Genomic DNA, 25,481 nt, shown 5'->3' on the forward strand with positions numbered 1-25,481 from the left:
TAAAAACCTTATTGGACCACTGCACTCACCTGTCTGTAAAGATTAAAAGAACCATCTAAAAACACACCAAGGTTTTTAACACAGGGTTTTAGAAAACCAGAACAAGGACCAAAAGGACCAACAGCGTTGTATAAAAGTGAGAACTTTTTTTTAAAATCTCATTCAGTTTCAGTCTAGGTCACACCTTCCTGCATCTAATCAACACGATGACTCACCATCAATAGAGGCTAACGACTCATCAGGAGATGGAGAGGTGGGGTACTCAGAGTAGTTTCTGCTCTTTAAATAACAACAGACAGCTACAGCTTATGAGCTTGACACTCCCATATTCCAGTTAGAACTGACAAAGCTCCTCAGAGGAGAAGTGAAATGTTTTAAAGAAACCAAAGAAGTCCAGTTGCCTTCATCTGAACTCTATGGAGTAATAGTCAATAATAAAAAATACATAATAAAGTAATAAACGTATATAATTATGCTCACATTCACTTTTACCATCTCTTTGTGGGAGGTGGAACATTTATCATGGTTAACCCTCTTATGACCATAAATATAACTGTTTTTTTAATGGATTTAAAATTGTAATAAAAGTGTAAAATGTTTGTAACTCTGCTCCTTTTTTCAGAACAACCTCAGCTTTCAGTGTCTGGTTTGTATTTGTGTTTATGTTTATTAAAGTCTGTAAAACTGCAGCTTAAATGAAAAAAAAAAACGGATTTGAATTTTCTTTGCATTTATTACTAAACAGGAACTTCAAAATGACATGAGCTAACTATGTCAAAAGAACTACCGGTATTTAAACTCAGAACTGTGTTGCAAACACTCAGAGAACAGTGTGACCCCTGACCTCATGTTAACCAGTTTAATGACTGCAGCCTGTCTTTGACCACAGGTCTATGCTCTGGTCCAGAGAACGGGATACAGTAAAATAAATACTAGGTATCCTAAAACAACACTCATGGACTACTTCACAGCTGTAGCTACATTTCTACCAGCATTATGAAGATCAATAAGCAGATGAAAGGTTAAATCTAAACATTTCATTACAAAAAGTCAACTAATGAAATTCTGCACTGATAACATATTTTCAGATAAATAAATATTTATTGTACGCATAAATAATGCTGGAATGAAGCTGAATCATTTAGTAAACAGTTGAGTGTTCAAATAATAACCAGTGTGACTTTAATCTGTCCATGTCACCATCTACAGAAACAGCCTTCTGGGACACCTGACCAACCAGGTGGATTTTATTTGTGAAGTTTCCATAACTTTATAAAAGCTGCTGATGAAGATGATCAGATCATCTCCTCCCTTTGGTTCTCGCTCTCCCGTCGCGGTCCGCACCGTTTATTTCAGTGACGCTGCAAAGCTGGTTTCCTTCTAATAGCGATTTTTGTAGTAAAATGAATTACATCATGTAATACCTCGTTGGAAAGCTTGTTTTATGTACTTTTAGAAACCGCTTGACTTATGTTTATGCGATTAGTAATTCAGAAGTTATGGCCCGGAGAATCTAGAATGAGAAACATCTGATTCTTTGTGAGTTTCTTCAACACTTCAGAAGTCTCTCTCATGTCTCATTTTCTGTCCCAGACATGCAGCTACCTGACTCTGCTCCACACACACTAACCATGGACTCAAATGCACGTAAACAAAAGCTCTGATATTAAAATCTATCCAGCTGACGTGAAGCAGGCAGAAAAAAACGTACAGTTAGATGAACGCAGACTCCTCTCTGCAGGGAAAACACCGGTCTGTCGTCTCCATGGCTACAAGGTAGAGCGACAGCAAGGACAACCAATCACACGTTAGTATGATGCGGCAGAGCCAATCAGTGAGCTTGTAGGCGGGTGTAAGGGAAAATAGCCTTCAGCTTGAGCCGGCTGCCTCCGCATGGTCCTAGTGCCCGATTTGTTTCACAGTATAACAGTTCTGTACGTAAAATCTGACGAACGACCGGAAAAAGGGCATTTTGGGCACTTCGGACAAAAGGGGCAGGGTATCAAGCACCCTCCGCACCCCCCTCTGCACGTGCCTGCTGCTGTGTGTCTGAGTCTAATCCTCCCTCTTCCCCGCCCCTACTGCTCTGTGTGTGGACAGTCTGGACACACAGTTACACATGTTGACCAATCACCTGTAGCTTTCACCAAGGCAGGGGGTAGGGGGTAGGGGAGGGGACGGCTCCCAATGACGAGCCGGCTCCCGTCGTTCACTACAAAGAGCCGGCTCTTAGAGCCGGTTCGTTCGCGACCAACACATCACTACAAAATAATGCAAAACTATGTGTAAAATGATTTACTAATGTAAAAAAATGCTATATATCAAATATTTATAATTTCTATGGATTTAATAACTGAACACTTTCAGAAATCTCCACTTTCCGACTGCTGGCGCTCATTTTCTCACCGTCTTCCTCACACTCTCCTCTCTCTCTCTCTCTCTCTCTCTCTCTCTCTCTCTCTCTCTCTCTCTCTCTCTCTCTCTCTCTCTTGCCTTTTTCCTCCTCCTCATTCCCTCTCGACTCCCTCCGCCCGCATGTGCTCTGCTGTGTGTCTGAGTCTTATCCTCCCTTCCCTTCCCCGCCCCTACTGCTCTGTGTGTGGACAGTCTGGACACGCAGTTACACATGCTGACCAATCGCCTGTGGCTTTCACCAAAGCAAAAGGGGAGGGGGGAGGGGACGGCTCCCAATGAGGAGCCGGCTCCCGTCGTTTACTTCAAAGAGCCCGCTCTTAGAACCGGTTCGTTCGCGACCGACACATCACTAACACACACCACCACCAGACTCCAAGCATCTTCCCTACTTTCTACTACTGCTCCCGTCATCTGGGATTTGTGTGTGTGTGTGTGTGTGTGTGTGTGCTCCCGTCATCTGGGATTTGTGTGTGTGTGTGTGTGTGTGTTTACTACTGAACTGGGTGTGTTTGTGTGTTTCGATGCCACTCAGACTCCAACACTCCTCCTTCTCTGGTCAGGATGTCCGCTGCACACACGCTAATCCTGCTGCCTCTGACCCTCCTGGTGCTTCAAGGTGAGTGGGCTGGGGTCACGTTGCCATGGTGATGACACTTAGGTGATACCTCACTGTGCACATGGGTTATTTGTTGTGATGGTGTTGTTGTTTATGTGTTTAGGGCTAGGGATAGGCAGCGACAGGAATTTCAACTCTGCAGCTGTTGTGTTTTTAGAAGCTGAGCGTGTTAAATGTGGCCCGGTAAAGGCCAAGGACATATCCAGTTCTGATATATCTTCCTCCCAGCTGCAGGATTGTCCTGTTTGTCCCCCTCATCTATAGTGAGTTTATTTACTTATTTATTTATTAGACTTTCTGAAGGCCTTTGGTCCAACATACAGAGAATCAATATGCTCTTTAACACATTTCAATCCAAACTTGTTTCCATTTCCACCTCCGTCGTTCAGCAGCAAAACCACCATGATTCGTTGTCAAATGCACATTGTTGTATAATTAACAGCAGATTGATGTGGCTGCAGGATAATCTGATGCTGAGGCTTCTTGTTGAGTTTCAGTCATGATAAATTCTTGGTTTTCAATGAAAGTCTGACATTTTAATTTATTAGAGACAAATAGGAGTTATGTTAAGGAATATTTTTGCGTAAATTATTATCAAAATAATAATGTGTATTTAACTGGAGCATGCCATTTCTTATAATAGTTTTAGTTCAGTATTTTCTTTTACACTCAGAGCACGTTTTATCAGGATAAAGGGAATAAAAAGGTCTTTTCATCTTACGAGTTAAAGGTTTAAAACTCTTTGCTTTAATCTCTGCCTAACTCTAAATGGACAAAAATAAAAAAAATAATCTAAAAATATAAAAATTAAGAATAAAAAGGTTATTTGTTTTCCTCATAATTGCTTCATTGTTAATATTAATTAATATTCCCAAACAAGCTCTTATTGTCTCAGATGAATAAAAGCAGAAAATGCTTAGTTTTTTCCTTCTTCTGTGGGGCGGGAATTAAACATTTTTCAGATCTGTCATCTATTGGAAACTGTTGCTGTGGAATCACTCTAAAGTCTGACATCTACACTTTTATTCTGCTCAGGCTTAATTTAACCACATTTGTTGTTTCTGAGACAGATGAGACAATGTTAAAAGATCTGAAACGTCAGATATTCGATTCTCCAGCCAAGATGTGTCCAACCCTGGTGCTCCAACACCACCATCCTGCTCCAGATGCCTCCATTTTGTTAGAAAATTGCTCTAAAAGTGAAACAATCAATAAAAATGACTTCAGCAGGTTGCAGACGCTGATGATTATCCTAAATCAGATTTACGGGCTGTTATCGCTCTGCAGTCAGCTGCTGCTACTAAACTCAACATGGAGAAAATTTTTCTTTTAGGTCATTAAAAATCAATGACAGTAGAAAAATCTAATCTAAATCCAACAAAATAACCAAATTCTCCTTAATTAATAAACATTCTCATAAATAACTAATTAAACATTAAACTCTTTTGTGATCTGCAACTAAAGGTTGATGCGCACCAGATCGGATCCGCGCTGACAGATTTAACCACCAATCGGTTTTAATCCCAGCATTAATTAGGAGAACAGAAAGATGCACAGGAAGATAACGTGATGGTTATCTACATGTGTTTATGGCTCTGAAAGGCCTAATGCATACAGCTGGAGCTAATGGGAGCACTTTGGGTCTGCAGCTGCTTTATGGAGTCATTCAGTCTGAAAGCGGCTGCAGAATCAGCTGATGGTTGGAGCGGATCACTCTCAACACTTCAGACCACAGCACTGCGGTCCCCAGTCAGACACTTTTAGTACATCAAATCAGAGAGAAACTGGATTAAAGGAAGAATTAAATTGATTTTTTTAGTACACTTTTATTTAAATAAGCTAAAGATTTCACCTTGTTACTCTTAACTTCATTTATTTCAGGCAGAAACAGATTCCTGAAACATTAACCTTGTGAATTGTGTGTTGTTCAATGTTCTGGTTCCTTCTTTGACGCACACGGCCACACACCAACACGAACCTTTGAGAAAACTGTAACTGATTTTAGATGACACAAACATACTTTTCCTGAAGGGTGTAAACTCTATTTCTGTGAACATAGGCTGTTTTGGAGGCTTTATAAAACAGATCAGAAGAAAATGTTCATTTTATTATTCTAATTCTCCAGGGCAGGTCGTACCTGCAGGCCTGATCAGAACCTGAGCAAGATATGCATCACGGCCTAATTACACACACACACACACACACACACACACACACACACACACACACACACACACACACACACACACACACACACACACACACACACACACACACACACACACACACACACACCACACACGCACACACACACACACACACACACACACACACACACACACACACACACACACACACACACACACACACACACACCACACACACACACACACACACACAACAAAGTGTGTGTGTGTGTGTGTGTGTGTGGCGCTTCTAGACCAGCATTCTTATGAAAGATGCATCTGCAATGGATTACGGGATATCGGAGTCCATGCTCCTCCCATGAAGGATGCTCAAGTGTTCTCTGATCATAAACTCAGACAACTTCCTGGGGTCCTGACTCCCTGACCGGGTCTCCTGGAGTCCATTTGAGCCGGAATGTCAGTTGGAGGTCACGAGAGGAGACCGGCGTCCCAGAGACAAACAAACCAATTAGGAAGTAGTTCATAGGTGCTGTCAGTGCAGTGATGCTTTATCAGCACAGCGATGTGTGTGTGTGTGTGTGTGTGTGTGTGTGTACCTGCCTGCAGCACAAGGACAGGAGCTCGTTCCCTCCGGCAGCAATGAGACAAAAACGTTTGTGACTAACAACTCGCTCCTGCAGCTACTCTAGTTCCGACCCAAACCCAGTTCAGGTAAACAAATAGCTGATGATATAAACTGATTGTGATGGAATCCTATCACCTGACCCAGAGTGGACCGGTCCAGACCAGAACCAAGGCCATGGTCCATTTGACAGCACTAGTGGGACCCAGGTCACGTTCCTATGTGGTCCTAAATCTGATCCAGATCTGACGTTTGTCAGAATGATGTCAGTCTGAAGAATCGAGTTACATTCATCCATCTTTAGGTCACAGAGTGAGATGGATATAAAAATAAACTTCCCATTCTCACGCGGTTTTGCCTGAAGAACCTCAGAGCTGATCCCTACGCCAACGTAGCTAACCTGCAGGAAATGCAGAGTCAGCATGAGGAACATTCATTCCTCAGATCTAGATGTTCCTGACATTGTCCAACAGTCCTCTAAACCCCCATCCGTTTTTCTGTGAAACAATAATGAACTCCACCAGCGTTTGTCCTGAAAGAGGTTCTGATGCAGGAGGAGATGTTTTTGTTCTGGGGGGAATTGTCATGGATGGTAAGCATTTTGTGTGAGTCCATCGTGAGTGTGCTATATGGAAACAGAACCATGAACACCGTCTCCTGGAGCTGCAGACGATGATCTTTTCAGCAGCTGAGGAATGTTTTCCTGCTTTGTGTACCTTGGGGTGGGATTGGGAAAGGGGGGGTGGGGGGTGGAGACAGCTGCTGATGTGAGGGATTAACCAGCTTGCCTAATCTGATGTTTGATAATCCTGAAGCTTGGTGTGCAGGCTGGATGGAGGATTTGCTTTGTGACCTGCTGCTGCTGCAGGAATCAGCTGCTCAGTCCAGACCGCTCTGTGATGTGTTCCGCTGCACTTTGAGTCAGACGCTCTCTTCCTGTCTGCTTGCATGTTTGTTTCTCTGCAGTCCATCTCAGCATTTCTGCTGACTCTGGACCAGCTGACTGCTCACGGCAGACTCACTGAGACATAAGACTAATTGTCCTTTCTGTCCCGGTGACCTTGTATCACTGACATTAAAACAATCAGATTTATCAGTTATCTTAAAGGAGACATGCAAAACTCACATTTATCATCTTTTGTGCTGTCATGTAGGTCTCCACTGCTTCTATTACTCCAAACGTTAATAAAAATCTGTTTTCTGGTTTCAGGAATTAAACAAGCTGTGCCAAAAAGCCCCCTTTTGTGACATCACAATCAGGAAAATTAGCAGCAGCAGAAGCTAAATGTAGCACATCCTTCAGCAGTATTTTCTCCATATTTCTGCTGAGATAACTACATGAGGTCCTGCCCTGTTTAATCGACCTCCAGCAGCTGGTGCCTGTTATTAACACAAACAATGGAGTCACGTTTTAAACTGATGAGGGGCTAATTGGAGCAGGAAGAAGTTGAGAAACGTGGAATTAAATCTGTGTCAATAACAGCCATTCTCTGAGCGCGGTTAATGAAGAGCTTAGAAACGAGGTTCCTCTCAGCTCAGTTCGGTGCTCTGATGCCCCCCCCCCCCTCTCTCTGTGTGTGTGTGTGTTAATGAAACTCTGACAGTATTCCCTGGATGCTCGTCTACAGCTGATTAACTATGAAATCAATCCTATTCAAGATGGCCGCCACAGCTAATCAACATTAGCCAACACAGAAATGTGAATGATTCAGTGTCACAGATATGTGGTAACTTCAGTTGCTGAGATTCGATCAGTGACCAAATAAGAAAAAGTCCACCAACTAATCTGGGTTTAAACTGTGATGGTGGAACTGGTTTATGTCGTATTAACCCTTTGATGCATAATGGTCACTACAGTGGACAGGTACTCGAAATTGTTATTTATTTGTTTTTGCTATTAAGCACAGCTGTTGAAGAGTTTATTGCATTTGAGCCTCTCCATTTGGACTTCAGTAAGCCAAGCCAAGATATTTCATGCTCAGAATGCACGCTTTCCACTGAGGTGGACATGTAATAAATTATTTGTAAATTATAAAATTTTACAAAAATATTTGTTGAAATTTGTTTCATTCACACCTAAAGACGAATGAAAAAAATTGTTAAAAAATCATGGTTGAAGATTTCATAATTCATGCATCAAAGGGTTAAAGCAGTGAGACAGGTGGAAGAACCCAACTCCATCATCTCAGGTTTGGTCGTTCTCAGGTCCGTTTGGAGGGTCCAGGTCTGGTTCTGGTCTGGGATCTGAATCCCCTTATTGGTTGTCGGTACCGTCTTCCCTTGAGATGATCAGATAGATGATTGGATAGCTGTATGGTTGGTCCTGATCCAGAGATCCAACATGGTGGTTAGAGAACTTGCATTTCAATGCTTATTTTTGAAATCTAACATCTGATCTCGTTACGTTGTGCTCATAACTTTTCTCCTCCTTCCCTTTTCCTTCTCTGCAGCAGCAGACCCCTTCTTTCATTTACTTTTTCAAAATGGCTGATCTGACTGAAGCCGTTGCTAACCTTCTTTTTCTCTCCTTTCTTCCCCCCATCATCCCTCTGCAGCGTGGTGGCATTTCATTACACTCCAGAGCTTTTAATCAAAGACGATGTTAGCATTGGTCTGATCAGCGTTGTGTGTTTCCTGTCCTCTCCCTTCATTCCCCACCCTCCATCGTACGATTCAAACTAAAGCCCCTCCCCCCAGGGTCAGAGTTGAGGGTAGCACATCGTTGGTTGAGAAATATGCTGAGGCCTCAGTGGGAACTGCAAGGTGCAGTGAAAGTTACAGGTGTGTTGATCCTGGCCGATGATGTGTCATGTGGCATATATAGACCCACGCTTCTATATATGATGGTAGCTCAGTTAACAGCTGTATGTTCAGAATGCCAGAAACTAGACTCAATGCTACCTCTTTATTTCCCCTCTGATTCACCTGCTGAAGAGAAAACTACTAACAAACTGAAATCAAAATTATTATAATTTCCAAGTGAAGAGATGAGAGGAAATAAAAGCAGCGCAAGAGCAAAAGCTCAGCCCGTTAAAAAAAGACGCATGCAATGACCACTGACAGCAAGCACGCAAAAATTCGGAAGCAGCTAGTGTTGTTTTCTGAAGTACTCATGAGACCGAGTGCCTGAAAGTACTGAGAAAAAACACCACGGCACTTCTGTCAGTCACGGGTGTAAAAAGGAGACAGACGGCCGCCCACGGCTATCCTCTCTGACCCGGTGACCCGCAGCCATGCAGAGACCCGGCCATGGCGCGTTTCTAACTGGGCTTGTGTTGTTTTCCTCTACAGCGGCGCGAGGCCATGGAGCCTGCGTGGAGCTGGACTCTGCCACGGAGGCTGTGGTCAACGAAGGATTCAAAATGGACTGCATTTCCTGTAAGACAAGAGGGGAAGTGCCCGCCACGGCCGTTGTTAAATGGTCCTTCAAGGCCTCAGGCGAGAGCAACTACTCTGATGTAAGTGGTTATGAGACATTCATGAAACCTGATCGCTCACTAATGACTGGATGAAAATCCAGTCTGGATAGAAATCCAGTCCAGAATACAGCCTACGGTTGTAACAGCAATATTGAAAACAGATCACGTGGGACTTTTCTGGGACTATTCTAGCCTACCTGTTGGAATTTTACATTTGAATTTCTTTCATTTATGTTATGTAATTATATTTATATTTTAACTGTCATGCCATACCATATGTTTGTTTTTGTGAAAAAGCATAACAAAATGTGTGTTTTAGTTGAGGAAACACATTCCTCAGTAGAAATAAATGCACTGGGGGAGAATGGAGACCCATCCAAGATGGCGGCCAGCCACTACGGCAGCACCAATAGGCAGCACCAGTTCACGGGGCATCTACATATAGGATGCCTGTGGCAATAACAGCAGGCTACCAGCCAGATGGTAAAAACAACACTTCCTCTATGCCGAAGGGATATTACCGTAATGTGTAATAAGTGTAGGAAGGGCTTTCTACCATAAAACACTCAAGAGTGCTAGCACCAGCTATGAAAATGTATCTACTTATCAACTGTGTATGACTCGCCTTCACTTGTTATCTAGAATCTTCTGGTGCTGATCTGCAACTGGCAACAGCCATGAAACTCACAGAACAGCAGTGAGAACCCAAATTTGACCATAAAAATGTCATCTTACATCATTCTTACATACTGCGCCTTTAAATAATTATGTATTATTTGAAGGAGTTGTTTACTTCTTAACTAATACTAGTGGTGGAACTATTGTGGTAAGAGTGGGGTAGCGTTTTGCTGATGTCCGTGAGAGCATGGGAATGTGTGTGTTTGTGTGTGTGTGTGTGTGTGTGTGTGTGTGTGTGTGTGTGTGTGTGTGTGTGTGTGTGTGTGTAGCAACCATTTCACTTCCGAGTACAAAGACAGGCTGATGAAAATAAATCATATTTTACATAAATGACATCTCAGTAGTTCCAATGGTAAACTATTTTAAAGAGAAGATTTCCAAATTTTCAACAGTAGAATGACAGCTGCATAATGTCTTCAATCACTAAATAACCTCTTCTAATGTTTTCTCCTCTCAGGTAATTAGCCTGGCCTCGCTCCTCTCATGAGAAATGAAATCGTCATCATCAGAGCATAAAGTCGTTATTAATTCATGACCATATCTTTCTCTACTTGGCCTTAAGATGCTGTTTAGCATTAGCAGGTAGTGCAGACATGAAGCAGAAAGTACAGCTCAGGAGGGCTGCTGCTGGTTTTTGCTCCGCCCTCTAAAACTACAGATGTGTAATTAGCTTGATGGTGTTGGACATCCTGAGCTTCAAGTTTTACTTCACTGACTTGAAACAAACTCATATTTTTGAGGCATCTGTAACTTTTGACTCATCGGACCTCACACATGAAATCACATGACGTAAACAGGATTTGACATTAAAGTGACAGTGTGTATTTTTCCTGGCGATAGGGGGCAGAAGAAACCTAAATTGTTGCAAGCAAGCAGTATTTTTGTGTAGGAGTGAGACCTTACCAACGGTTTCCCATTAGAGTCAAAAAGCCCTAGGGATTGCAAACTTTAGCAAAATAACAAGCACATCAGACTCCCTTTCATCACTGGCAACAAGTGAAGAGATAAATGTGTAAAACAACAACATTTAAGAATGACTAAAGTTTTGTAACCATTTGTTAAAAATCATTAAATGCATTTTGTACTCACTGGCTCCTGTAGAAGGAAACATCTAGCATCTAATATGGCTAGATGTTAGAGACTGATGTTAGACGCTGAGACTTAGACCTGCTCCCATGTATTTTAGACCTGATTTTTATGGTTATATGTTACGACGACGCCAACATTTTTCAACAACCGGGAATTATTTCATTCATTTTCAACAACATTTTGATGGATATTTCCTTAAATTAATGGTGAAAACTACACGTTGTATCTTTATACATTGATATTTATGTCTTTGGGGGGAGTTGTGGTGAACTTAGAGCTTTTTTATTTATTTATTTATTTATTTTACAAATTTTACCTGTAGATCACATGTGTCGGACACAAGGCATTTTTATGTTGCCCGCAACATAAATATAAAAAATATATTAAAACTGACCCGCTGGCCGATTTTACCACAAAGACTACAACTCCCATGATGTCATAGGACATCCGCTTTGCGGTGTTGCGTAACCATGGCAACAAGCTGGTTTACAATTGGGAGCAGCTGATTAACATTGGGAAGGCTAAAATAATACCTCAACTGAAGCCACAAATCCCAAATGAGCTAAAACACAAGAAGCGTGGGTGCAGAGCGGGAACAAAATGGAGACAGAAAAAGAGGAAATTCAAACCATCCCTTCCATCGATCATAATGGGCAATGTGAGATCACTGGCCAACAAGATGGATGAACTCCAAGCCCTTTCAAGGACTCAGCCAGAGTATCGGCAGTGTAGTGTTATGTGTTTCAATGAGACGTGGCTGCAGGACCATATCCCCAATTCCAGCGCCTCTCTGCCAGGATTCCTGACTGTACGAGCAGACAGAGATCTGAAGAGGAGCAGGAAAAGAAAAGGAGGTGGAGTTGCAGTGCTTGTCAACTAAGATGGTGCCATCCAGGTCATGTTTCAGTAAAATGTCATCTCTGCAGCCCAGATGTTGAACTCTTGGCAGTAAGTTGTCACCCATGTTATTTGCCAAGAGAGTTGACCAGTGTTGTCTTGGCAACCATTTATATTCCACCTTCAGCCATTGCTGAAAATGCATGTGATGCCATCAGTTCCGTTATTGCTAAGCTACAAACCCAGCTCCCCAATGCATTTGTGGCTATATCTGGTGATTTAATTCATGCCTTGCTCTCTGCTACACTTCCAACATTTCAACAGTTGGTCAGCTGCTCCACCAGAGAAAACAAGACATTGGATTTGTGTTATGCAAATGTAAAGAATGCATGCATGTCCAAAACAAGACCTCCTCTGGGACAATCAGATCAGTATCTTGTTTTTCTCTGCTCAGAATACAAACCACTTGTTCAGAGGCAACCTGTGACAAGAAGAACTGTGAGAAAATGGTCACAGGACGCTGAAGAAGCCCTGCAGAGTTGTTTTGAGACCACAGATTGGATGACTCTCTGCCAAGGATATGAAGAGGACATCAATGCCATGACTGGATGTGTCACTGACTATATAAACTTCTGTGTGGACAATATCATACCCACCAGAACAGTGAGATGCTTCACTAATAACAAACCCTGGATCACCAGTGAACTGACGAATCTGCTAAATGAGAAAAAAGAGCCTTCAAGGAGGGAGACAGGGAATTATTGAGGAGTATGCAGAAGCAACTGAAGATCAATATCAGAGACAGCAAGGAGGCATACAGGAAGAAGCTGGAGAACAATCTACAGAGGAACAATATCAGAGATGTCTGGTCAGGGATGAAGAAGATCACAAGCTTCAAGCAGAGGAAGGATTGCACAGATGGCAGCCTGGACACAGCCAATTAACTGAACAAGTTCTTCAATAGGTTCAGTTCAGGAACAAACCCAGCGTCCTCCTCGCCTGTCCCCAGCCAATCAGACATCCCACCCTCCTCTGATCCAACATTTTCCTGTCATACGCCAGCTCTTTTGTCCTCTAATGCAGTCATGGACTCTTCTGGTTCTATAAATCTGTTTTCAACCAAGTCAGGAGATGCTGCTGCCCCATTTACCTCCCCCTCCCACCTATCTGTCTCTAGAACTCAGGTGAAGAGGCAGCTAGAGAGACTGAATAGGAACAAGGCTGCAGGTCCAGATGGTGTCAGCCCCAGGGTACTGAAGGCCTGTACAGAGCAGCTCTGTGGGATTCTGCAGCACCTCTTCAACCTCAGCCTGGCCCAGGAGAAGGTTCCAGTCCTGTGGAAGACATCCTGCCTTGTTCCAGTTCCAAAAAAAACTCGCCCTTCAGTCAATGACGACTACAGACCGGTTGCTCTGACATCCCACATCATGAAGGTCCTGGAGAGACTGCTGTTGGTCCACCTGAATAAACAAACTAGAACATATCAGGGCCCGCTGCAGTTTGCTTATCGCCATGGAGTTGGAGTTGAAGATGCCATCATCCAGCTGCTTCAACCAATCCACTGTCATCTGGACAAAGCAGGCAGCACTGTGAGGGTCATGATATTTGATTTCTCTAGTGCATTTAACACAATTCATCCTGATGTACTTTGCCAGAAACTCCAGAAGACACAGGTGGGGGCCTCAACTATCACCTGGATGAAAGACTACCTGACAAACAGACCACAGTTTGTGAGGCTGACGAACTGCACATCAAACCAGGCGATCAGTAACATTGGAGGACCACAGGAGACTGTACTCTCACCATTCCTTTTCACCCTGTACACCTCAGACTTCCAGTACAAATCAGAGACCTGTCATCTACAGAAATACTCAGATGACTCTGCAGTTGTCGGGTGTATCAGAGATGGACAGGAAGCTGAGTACAGAGAGCTGGTGGAACACTTTGTGGCATGGTGTGGAAACAATCATCTGACCTTGAACGTGAACAATACAAAGGAGATGATATTAGACTTCAGAAGAAACAGGGTCGAGTCAAACACTGTTTCCATCATGGGAGAAGAAGTGGAGGTGGTTGAGGAATACAAATACCTTGGAGTTCACCTGGACAACAGACTGGACTGGAGAAAGAACAGCGAAGCCGTTTACAAGAAGGGACACAGCAGACTGCACTTCTTGAGGACGCTTAGGTCCTTCAATGTCTGTAGCAAGATGCTGCACATCTTCTACAAGTCTGTTGTTGAGAGTGTGATCTCTTCAACCATCGTCTGTTGGGGTAGTAGCATCAGAAGCAGGGACCTGAAAAGGCTCAACAGCCTAATAAAAAGGCTGGTTCTGTTCTGGGGATGACTGTGGAACCACTGGAGGAGAGAATGCAAAGGAGGATTCTCTAGAGAATCAAGGAAATTATGGACAACCTGAGCATTTTCTTCACAAGACTGTCCGACAACGGAAGAGTGTCTTCAGTCAGAGGCTTCTTCAGTTTTGCTGCAACACTGACCGCTACTGGAGATCCTTCCTGCCAACAGCCATTGTAATATACAATAACTCTTTGATGACTTGATTATTATTATTATTCTGAGCTACTACAGCAATCAATTTCCCTCTGGGATTAATAAAGTATTTTTGAATTTGAATTTGAATTGAATTTGTTAGCGTGGAGCCGAAGTGCCCCCTTCTTTGTGTTTTTTTCCAGCTTCTGCTGCCGGTGTCTGCAGCTCCGCTGTCTCGGACAAACTAAACACTCCTCTCACTCAGCGCCGAGTTTACACAGCTATTTTCTGACGTTGAAGCCCAGAAACTGAGATTTTAACCACTCAGTAATGTGTTCACGACTGAAAGAGAAAGTTTTCCAACTAACTTCCAGACAGAGCTGATATAACTCCAGCGAGCAGCAACACGCTCAAATCAGCATGACTCTGTGGCTGCTGTAGTTTTTATTTTTCCTCCCCAACACACAACATTATGGTCAAGCTGCTCAAACACTATCCATGCTCACCCGCACAAACCTATGTGAGCACCTGTTGTCATCTAATGTTGTCATTATTATGATGAAGATGAACAAAACAACAGGAATCTCCTCCTCAGCTCAGGCAGGTATCTGGCTGGAACAGGTGAGCATCACAATAACTCAGTGGAGCAAACTGAGCTTGAAATATTTTGGTTTTCTGCTCTTTTTCTGCTCCAAAACATGAAAGTTAACAGGCGAGATATTGCATTTTCATTCAGGATAAATTTATATTTTTATTTTGTTGTTGGCCCGTGAGAAAAAACCCTACAGTAAAAAAGGAAGTGGAAAGGCTGCAGATAAATTAACAGAATAGAAAATCCCTCAGTGTGGAAAGCTAGATGTCACAGCAGCGATGACACTTATTACAGGATAAAAAAAGGAGAATAAAAAATAAGAAAAATGAATAAACAACAAGAAAACATAAATCCTGAATAGATTTTAAAAATGCTGAATATACCACAAGTAATGAATACCACTGATGCGTTTTATTTAAAATTGACTTGCTCGTGTGTAATTTGGTTATTCCACATTCAGTGTTAGTGCAAAAATAAGTTTGTTTCCAAATGAAAAGGTTCAAAATTGCATTTATGTCGATGAAGAAAATGTGCAAATTAGCTGTCATTTTTAAAAAAATATTAAGTTTGGCCCGCGACTTCGTCCCAGATTTTCATTTCGGCCCCGTGTGAATTTGAGTTTGACACCCCTGCTGTAGATAGATTCCTGAAGAGCCTCAGTTCAGAGAAACAGAGATCACTTCCATTTAGGCCGAAGAACTAAGAGCCCAACACGTTCTCATTCCCAGCGCGTCAAAAACAAACGCTTGGTCAGCCACCCTCCGCGTCAGACCCCAGACGCCAAAAGTGCCCTTTTTCGTCACTTATGTGCGAAAAGGGTTTTTTCCCTTTTTCTGACTGCAGATCCCAATGCAGCGTAAAACTGACGCGAAGGGATGTCCGCTGATGCGGCACCAAACAAGGTCATTTAACCGCACCTAAACCTTAACGTTTTACTATTTATAACCTTCCCCTCACCCTCATCCTAACCTTAACCCTCTTGCTACCTAAAACGTTACGCTCACTGTGATCAAGCGTTTGTTTCCCATGCATTCTGGCTGTGAATTTTCGTATTTGCCGCCCAAGGGGAACGTTAGAACATACCATCTGGCGAGGGGGAGGTTACAAATACCCTCTACTTTTAACCTCCACCTTGGTAGTTGAAACTTCCCCCTCGCGTTGCCTCGGTCCAAACCCGACCAATGACGAGGCAGCTCCCGCCGCTCACTTCATAGAGCCGGCTTTTAGAGCGACCGACACATCACTAACGTGTTCGCTAGCAAGATGGTTAAGGTTAGGATAGGGGTGAGGGGAAGGTTAAATAACAAGAGGATAAGGTTAGGGTGAGGTACAATGAGCTTGTTTGGTGCCGTGGCTGCAGACATCCCATCTCGTCAGTTTTACGCTGCATTGGGATCTGCAGTCAGAAAAGCGGAAAACCCCTTTTCACACATAAGTGACGAAAATGGGCACTTTTGGCGTCAGGGGTCTGACGCGGAGGATGGCTGACCAAGTGTTTGTTTTTGGGAGTGAGAATGTGTTGAAGAGCCAGTCTGAGAGCAGCGACTTAGAAGATTTGAGCTGATTTTAAACAGTCAGACTAGCCATTAGCTCATCAATCCCGAGGGTTGTGAACCCTCTTTCTTTGAACAGAGGCTGTTCAGGGACCTGGCTGTTAACATTTATGTCACTAAAGGGATAAATTAGGAGGAAATGCAATCTCCAACTTTCTCTATTTATTTACAAAAAAATAAAAGATCTGATTTCAGAATCGTCTAATAGCTTCTGTCTTTCCTTTGCTTTCTGTTCTAGTTGTACATCTACAAGAACATGCAAGGTGAGATCTTAGACCCGCGGTTCTTTGGGCGTCTGGTCTGGAACGGCAACAAAGACACGCTAGACCTGCAGGATGGCTCCCTCTACATCCTGAACGTGACCTACAACGACACAGGAACCTACGAATGCACCTTTGAACGCCTGCTGATCTACACCAAATACCAGCATGAAGTCAACAGACCCAAATATATCAACCTCACAGTGGTGCCACAATGTAAGAACAGGAATCAGAACCAAAATGTATATGTCTGGTTCTAGTATGTTTGTTCTGCTTGATTTATAGTCACTCTTCTGTCTGGGGGGTTAGGAGGAGCAGCGTTTCACCACACGTCTGAGGGTAGCTTTCTGTAACATTTTCACTCACTTTAGAAAAGCGATTAAAAAAAACAGCAAAAATATGAAGTTTTTACCCTTCTACTCCTCGGTTGGACTAGATCTTAGCTTCAGAACCACCATAAATCTAGATGTCATGTGTGGCAAGGTGGAGAAACGAGGGCCCGGGTGGCATTCAATCCCCAGACTCCCGGGTGAGAGTCATGCGCGCTAACCAGTCAGCCAAAGGGACATCCCTGTGGCCAAGTAGCCTGGGCGCATGATCAATCGGGATTAAGTGACACTCACCCTGTCACACATGGATGCAGCTGTTGTGAACCACCTTCACAGGTTCTGGTCATGATGACATGCTGCTGTTGTCTTTTTGTCATCTAGAATCAGTCTGACCAGTATGTGGGTTCAAATCCCAGTAGATCAGACCTGTCGGTCCAAACACCACGTGTTCTTGGCAGGTCATCTGAATAAATGCTGCTATCTAATTAGATTAGATATTTGCGTTAACAGTTACTGAACATCTGACTAGTGTGTTTGACAGTTCTGCCTGTTTTAGGTCCTCAGATGTGTGATTGGGGACGTTTAGGATGGTTTACATCCTGCTGCTGTTTAGTATCATGAGGTCCTGCTTTTGTGAAGCAGCTGAACAAACAAGATATGCATCTGTTAATCAAACACACATCTTGTTTGTGTGTGTATGTGTGTGTGTGAGAGTCCAGATTAAACAGCAGAAGGGCGTGTGTGTTTAGTCATGATACTGCGTTTTGACGTGACGCAGATCAGAAATACACCCCCCCCCCCCCCACACACACACACACCCAAACAATTCAAACAAATCAAAAATAGAAAGGTCTTTTATTTTAAATTGTCCATTTGACAAACAGAAAAAGAACAGCTATAACCCATGTTCTAATTCAGAGCTGAATGTTCCGAGGTGGGGTGAATGCATCATGAAGTTTTGTAGCTGCAGCTTCCTGAGCAGAACAGTAGTTTGTGACTCCAAACAAAGTGACAGTTACGTTTTACTTACTCCGACTTTACTCTTTAAGCTCCTGATAGTCTTTTTATTACAAATTCATGGTGAAACATGTCCTCAGAGGGTTTTTAATGCCCCAAACCCCCCAAATGTAAATAAACTAAATGTACTGATGGGGAAAAAGACAAAAATGATCAATACAGAGGTGCTCCTCAGGGTTCTGATCTTGTGTTTTCAGGTTTCCTGCCTCATGCTGCAGTATCCTGCATCCCTCATCCCTTTGATCCTGATCTCATCCTGTGTCTCTGCAGACACCAGAGGAATGGCGTCCATCTTGTCTGAGGTGATGATGTACGTCTCTATCATCGGACTTCAGCTCTGGCTGGTGGTTGAGATGATTTATTGCTACAGAAAGATCTCAGCAGCTGGAGAGGAGGCTCTGAGGGAGAACGAGTGAGTAGCGTCTTCTGCTTCATGTCCATATCCCACTGAGCCAACCAAATGTCCTGACATCCTTCTCTGCTGAAGTGTCCCTGCTGCAGTAACACACAAGCTGCTTCAATCTGTCTCTCTTAACCTGCACGTGTTCTGATGCTCCCTTTGGTTTTCCCTTTACTTTCCACCTTGTTTGCTCCTGCAGGGCCGAGTATTTAGCCATCGCATCAGAGAGTAAAGAAAGCTGTGCAGGTGTGCAGGTGGCCGAATGAAGATGGTAGGTCTGGATCTTCACGGGTCAGTCTTGGCCTTTCTGTCTTTAATTTCATTTCATTCATTCATTTCTCCTCATTTAGATTAGACCTCAGAAATAAAATAAAAAGCATGCATTGTTTTTTAATATAGTTGTGTTCTGAACCACTAGGTGGCAGTGTAATGAGTGTGTATCTATAGAGGCGTAGAAGAAGGTTTGAGAGAGTACTGAAGAACAGGGGCGCCTCCAGAAAATTTTGATAGGGGTGTCCAGATGGGGCCAAAGAAATTTTTGGGGTGGCACACCAAATTGGTCCTTGTGGTAACTCTGGGAGAATTTAGCCTGTGGCGATGTACTGCATTGCGCCTTTATTCGTTTTGATTAAAATAACAATACGTATCCAAAACACTTAACTTAAATTTTACAAACACAAACATTTCAGAAATATACATTTCAGTTATTTAAAATGTTATCCTTAATTTAATTTAAATAATGTATTTTTTTAGGTAAATTCACCTGTTGCTGTTTAAAAAACTATGGAGAAAACTTTTTTAAAAGGGTGAGCAGCAGAAACATATGTTTTTTTTAATTCAGAGTATTTCTTTACTCATTAATTGTAACATTTTAATTTTGTTTTACAAATATGTCTTGAATAAAAAAGATCAATATATGGTTTGACTGAACTTTAATATGATTTGTTAACACTGGCTTTTTCTGTGGGGGGTGGGGGTGGGGTGGGGTGGGGGAATGGCACCCCTGGCCACCCCTTGGGGGCGCCCTTGCTGAAGAGCAGAATGAAGATGGGATGTGTGTTTAAAGGGGCATTATGGAAGTTTGACAGCCAAAACATGTATAGAAATAATAAATTTCTTCTTAATATATTCTCCTGCAATGCCCTGGTCCTGTAGAATGAGCCCTGGCATTTTTACTGTGATTGCCAGTTTTTCTGTAAAATCACAGAAAAAGAGAGCTGCTCGGGTCGAGCAGGCTGCTTCATGCGCATTCATGCTCAGGCATAGCCCGTAGCATTTGCTATCAGTAGCTTTAGCAGCAGAGAGAGAGGTAGTGCCAACTCAGCGACTTTGTCGCTGTTCCTAACGCCTAGTGATGAAGCTAGCTACATTTCTGAGGACCCTTAGCTACTTTCTTCTAGATATTTCCTGCAAATTAGCAATAAAATAGCCATTTTAGCTCACCTAGTAAGACGTCGGACTGTCGTGCAGAAGATCCGGGTTCGATTCTGGATGTGAACATAATTTATTTAGAATTTATTCTTTACATTAATGGTATATTTTTATACCATTTTTTTTATAAATATACCATTAATGTAAAGAATAATTTTTTTTTACTCCTCCTTGAACCGTCACCTTATCGTGGTGGAGGAGTTTGAGTGCCCTAATGATCCTAGGAGCTATGTTGTCTGGGGCACTTAGTGCCCCTGGTAGGGTCTCCCATGACAAATTGGTCTTAGGTGAAGGGTGAGACAAAGAACGGTTCGAAGGATCTTTCATGGCGGTTAAAACGAAGAGTCGGAGTACCCGGCCCGGAGGGTTACCGGGGTCCCACCCTGGAGCCAGGCCTGGGGTTGGGGCCCGTGAGCGAGCGCCTGGTGGCCGGGCTTTCGCCCATGGGGCCCGGCCGGGCCCAGCCCGAACCGGATACATGGGCTCGTCCAACTGTGGACCCACCACCCGCAGGAGGAACATGAAGGGTCCGGTGCAATGCGAATCGGGTGGCAGACCAAGGCGGGAGCCTTGGCGGTCCAATCTCCGGACAAGAAAACTAGTTTTTGGGACATGGAACGTCACCTCGCTGGCGGGGAAGGAGCCGGAGCTTGTGACAGAGGTTGAGCGGTACCGGCTAGATATAGTCGGACTCACCTCGACACATTGCATTGGCTCTGGAACCCGAGACCTGGAGAGGGGTTGGACACTCTACTTTGCTGGAGTTGCTCCGGGTGAGAGGCGGAGGGTTGGGGTTGGCTTTTTGTTAGCCCCGAGACTCTCTGCCTGTGTGTTGGGGTTTACCCCGGGGGACAAGAGGGTAGCTTCTTTGCGCCTTCGGGTCGGGGAACGGGTCCTGACTGTTGTTTGTGTTTATGGGCCAAATATCAGTTCAGAGTACCCACCCTTTTTGGAGTCCCTGGGACGAGTGCTAGATAGTGCTCCATCAGGGGACTCCATTGTCCTGCTGGGGGACTTCAATGCTCATGTGGGCAATGACAGCTTGACCTGGAGGGGTGTGATTGGGAGGAACGGCCCACCTAATCTGAACTCGAGCGGTGTTTTGTTATTGGACTTCTGTGCAAGCCGCAGTTTGGCCATAACGAACACCATGTTCGAACATAAGGATGCCCACCGGTACACTTGGTACCAGGGCAGCCTAGGTCACAGGTCGATGATAGATTTTGTAGTCGTATCATCTGACCTGCGGCCGTATGTTTTGGACACCCGAGTGAAGAGAGGGGCGGAGCTGTCAACTGATCACCACCTGGTGGTGAGTTGGATCAGATGGCAAGGGAACATGCCGCGTAGACCTGGCAGACCCAAACGCATAGTGAGGGTCTGCTGGGAACGCCTGGCAGAAGAACCTGTCAAGACGGTCTTCAACTCCCACCTCCGGCAGAGCTTTGACCACGTCCCGAGAGCAGTGGGGGACATTGAGTCCGAGTGGGCCTTGTTCCACTCTGCGATTGTCGAGGCGGCTGTTGCTAGCTGTGGTCGTAAGGTGGCCGGTGCCAGTCGTGGTGGCAACCCCCGTACCCGCTGGTGGACACCAGAGGTTCGGGGAGCCGTCAGGCTGAAGAAGGAGGCCTACAGGGCGTGGCTGGTCTGTGGGTCTCCGGAGGCAGCAGATAGGTACCGGATAGCCAAGCGGGGTGCAGCAGTGGCAGTTGCCGAGGCAAAATCTCGGGCGTGGGAGGAATTTGGTGAGGCCATGGAGAAAGACTATCGATCGGCTCCAAAGAGGTTCTGGCAAACTGTCCGGCGCCTCAGGAGAGGAAGGCAGCAACTCGCTCACACTGTTTACAGTGGGGATGGGGAGCTGCTGACGTCAACTGAGGCTATAGTCGGACGGTGGAAGGAATACTTTGAGGAGCTCCTCAATCCCACCAATGCGCATTCCGAGGAGGAACCAGAGCTGGGAGGCCTGGGGATGGACTGTCCGATCTCGGGGGCAGAAGTTGTTGAGGTAGTCAAACAACTACACAGCGGCGGAGCCCCGGGGGCGGATGAGGTTCGTCCTGGGTATCTCAAGGCTATGGATGTTGTAGGGCTGTCATGGTTGACACGTCTCTACAACATTGCGTGGTCATCGGGGGCAGTTCCTAGGGAGTGGCAGACCGGGGTGGTGGTCCCCATCTTTAAGAAGGGTGACCTGAGGGTGTGTTCCAACTATAGGGGGATCACACTCCTCAGCCTCCCTGGAAAGGTCTACGCCAAGGTACTGGAGAGGAGGGTCCGATCGATAGTTGAATCTCAGATAGAGGAGGAGCAATGTGGTTTTCGTCCTGGCCGTGGAACTGTGGACCAGCTCTATACCCTTGCAAGGGTGATGGAGGGGGCATGGGAGTTTGCCCAACCAATCCACATGTGCTTTGTGGATTTGGAGAAGGCTTATGACCGTGTCCCCAGGGGCACCCTGTGGGGGACGCTCCAGGAGTATGGGGTGGGTGGCTTTCTGTTAAGGGCCATTCAGTCCCTTTACCAGAGGAGCGTGAGTTTGGTCCGCATAGCCGGTAGTAAGTCGGACCTGTTCCCAGTGAGGGTTGGACTCCACCAGGGCTGCCCTTTGTCACCGGTTCTGTTCATCACTTTTATGGACAGAATTTCTAGACGCAGCCGTGGTGTGGAGTGTGTCGAGTTTGGTGGCAGGAGAATCTCGTCTCTGCTTTTTGCGGATGATGTGGTCCTCCTAGCTTCATCCAGCTCTGACCTTCAGCTCTTGCTGGGTAGGTTCGCGGCCGAATGTGAAGCGGCTGGGATGAGGATCAGCACCTCCAAATCTGAGACCATGGTTCTCGACCGGAAAAGGGTGGCTTGCCACCTCCGGGTCGGGGGAGAGGTCCTACCTCAAGTGGAGGAGTTTAAGTATCTCGGGGTCTTGTTCACGAGTGAGGGTAGGAGGGATCGGGAGATCGACAGGCGGATTGGTTCGGCATCTGCAGTGATGCGGACGCTGAGCCGATCTGTCGTGGGGAAGAGGGAGCTGAGCCAGAAAGCCAGGCTCTCGATTTACCGGTCGATCTACGTCCCAATCCTCACCTATGGTCATGAGCTTTGGGTAATGACCGAAAGAACGAGATCGCGGATACAAGCGGCCGAAATGAGTTTCCTCCGTAGGGTGGCCGGGCTCAGCCTTAGAAATAGGGTGAGGAGCTCGGACATTCGGGAGGGACTCGGAGTAGAACCGCTGCTCCTCCGGATCGAAAGGAGCCAGTTGAGGTGGTTTGGGCATCTGGTCAGGATGCCTCCTGGACGCCTGCCTGGGGAGGTGTTTCGGGCATGTCCTGCCGGCAGAAGGCCCCCGGGTCGACCCAGGACACGTTGGAGAGGTTACATCTCCAATCTGGTCCGGGAACGCCTTGGGGTCCTGCCGGAGGAGCTGGTGGACAAGGCCGGGGAGAGGACGGCCTGGAGCTTCCTAATTGGGATGCTGCCCCCGCGACCCAGACCCGGATAAGCGGAGGAAGACGAAGACGAAGTATATTTTTTTACAGTAAGATGCCCAAATTTTTATTTGAGACTTGCCGAACGGCATTGAATTCATAGATAAAAAAGATGTGGGTTCAACTTTCATTTTGGAACAATTTTTCAAGCAAGGGAAGGGCACGATCTGAGCATGCAGGAAGATTGACCCATCTAAAACCTTTGTCGGCTGTGCTGAAGAGAAAGGTACAGAACCAAATTATTTAATTAATGAGCTGCAGGTTCTCCTGTCCTCTGTCCTCCGGGCCACACACACACACACACACGCACACGGGACTGTGTGTGCACGTACAGCATGCGCGCCTCGTGCACGAGCCTACTTAAGCTGCCGTTACGCTTTTGGCCTGAGGGGGCAATCGCGAGCATAAAAATTCAAAACTCCGTAAAGTCCCTTTAATTGATTCTCGACTGTAATAAAGTTCTGTGGCAAAAGTTGCAGCTGCATGCATTCCTACCTGGGTTGGCCCAGGAGAGAGGCCCAAACCGCCCTCTCCCCTGCAACCTCCTCTTCCTTTTAAAATAATTAGTGTGAGACATTTCTCCTTAAAAATGCAATCGTTCTGTAATTGTTTTGTATTTATTTGTTTTGATGAATTTACTTTATTTCAATCAAAACACTAAAATGAAATCATGTTTCTATGTTAATGTATTACTCTGAATCAAGCTGAAACTAGTAACGTTTTCCTTCTTTTATCTTCAACTTTCAGGTTGATGAAGAATCTGAAACAGCTTCTCAGAGGAACCCACCCTCTCCCCTCAACAGAACCAGAACTCTGAGGTGTTTTTTGTCAGTCAGAGCTGTAGACATGTCTACTCATTCTAGATCTATGCCCTTGCCTCTGCATGGTGACAGCTGATCAGCTGATGCTCCCCAACTCTCCAAAGATCTCATTGCTTTGTTCTATCTGAGTCTTTCCACCACTTAAAACTAAAAAACTAAACATTTAAAGGGAAAAATTACAAAAAATGTGTGGAAAAGAGTTTTAAAACCATTTTTATACCAGAAAGACCAAATCACTGCCAGGTATTTAAAGCAGACTTTCTGCTGTTGTCTGATCATTTGTTGTGATGTCAGAATATTTAGGTTTTGATATTATACTTAGATATAATAATATATCATTTTTAGGTTTCTGCAGGTTTTATTTTCATTTTAATGATGATTAACAGAATAAGAAAAAATAAATTCACCATTAAAGAAAGATTATAATTCGAATTAATTCTAATGTTGTATTATAAATATTATATAACAATAATTTGTAATACTAAAAGTCAGAAAATAAAGATGCGGTCCAACAGAGAAGCAACAACTTTTATCTTCATCCTCTGAAGATAAAAACAGGGTCAAAATTCAGCTTCAGCTGATAAATCTGTACAAACAGCGACGCTCAGTGGCCATCTGTCAGAACTATGAAATCCACAACAGATTGGTCCTCTGCTGCACATTTTTAATCTAATAAATAAATAAATAAATAAAACAGAATTAAATGAAACATTCAGAGATCATTCACTGCCCTTGCCACCTGTTGACCCTCCACCAGGGAGCAGCAGTCATGTATAGATTAGTTTTGAAGGTACTAATCCTGATTCTCCACAGGGATGCCCTAAAGCCAGGAGTGACACACCCCTCCCCCCATATGATAATAAAGGTTTGAATTGTTTTTTAAAACTTCGCTGTGGTGAACGTTCACCAGCATGCTTCAAAGCGGGGAAACCAGACAAGGAAAGTTCAACAATCTCAGAGCTGGAAGCTGCCGCTCTGCATGTTTCTGCTGGTCTCTGTTAGGTCAGACCCAGAATATCTGAATGCTGTTTGATGGGACAAAGTAAAAGCTGAACTTTTTAAAACATTAAACACAAACGAGTTAAAACAGGCCATTTCCATTTGACCTCCATCTAATTGTCAGCTCAGAATGAAGCAGCAGCTGAATTCAAGCTTCTGCGTCCGTTTTCTGTTCATTTCAGAAACTAATAAAGCAGCAATTTATTCTTTATGTATGAATGTTTGCTGTCACAAAACAATAAAACTAACTGAGACAATAAACCAAAGTGTCAAGAGTTTC

At 44.4% G+C, this 25,481-nt stretch overlaps 1 protein-coding gene across 2 annotated transcripts; it reads left to right on the forward strand.

The window, feature by feature from the left end:
- The first annotated feature begins 2,697 nt into the window (after positions 1-2,697).
- scn1ba (sodium channel, voltage-gated, type I, beta a) lies at positions 2,698-25,481 on the forward strand. 2 transcript variants are annotated; one of them, XM_015949655.3, is made up of 7 exons: positions 2,698-3,031; positions 8,485-8,581; positions 9,092-9,258; positions 16,698-16,935; positions 18,336-18,477; positions 18,665-18,736; positions 24,129-25,481. In XM_015949655.3, the coding sequence occupies exons 2-6, from the start codon at positions 8,536-8,538 to the stop codon at positions 18,729-18,731; spliced, it is 660 nt and encodes a 219-aa protein (XP_015805141.1). In that variant the 5' UTR covers positions 2,698-3,031; positions 8,485-8,535; the 3' UTR covers positions 18,732-18,736; positions 24,129-25,481. The 2 variants fall into 2 exon arrangements, with proteins under 2 accessions (XP_015805141.1, XP_015805140.1); XM_015949654.3 differs by lacking the exon at positions 8,485-8,581 and having other exon boundaries at positions 2,701-3,031.

This window comes from Nothobranchius furzeri, chromosome 5 (assembly GCF_043380555.1).
Source record: "Nothobranchius furzeri strain GRZ-AD chromosome 5, NfurGRZ-RIMD1, whole genome shotgun sequence".
Classification (NCBI taxonomy): Eukaryota; Metazoa; Chordata; class Actinopteri; order Cyprinodontiformes; family Nothobranchiidae; genus Nothobranchius; species Nothobranchius furzeri.

Bases quoted from the DNA above. Each gene is read 5' to 3' on its own strand.
- scn1ba (XM_015949654.3), top strand. From the start codon at position 2,977: ATGTCCGCTGCACACACGCTAATCCTGCTGCCTCTGACCCTCCTGGTG. The intron at 9,259-16,697 runs GTAAGTGGTTAT...TTTCTGTTCTAG, and splicing joins GCGAGAGCAACTACTCTGAT to TTGTACATCTACAAGAACAT. The intron at 18,478-18,664 runs GTGAGTAGCGTC...TTGCTCCTGCAG, and splicing joins GAGGCTCTGAGGGAGAACGA to GGCCGAGTATTTAGCCATCG.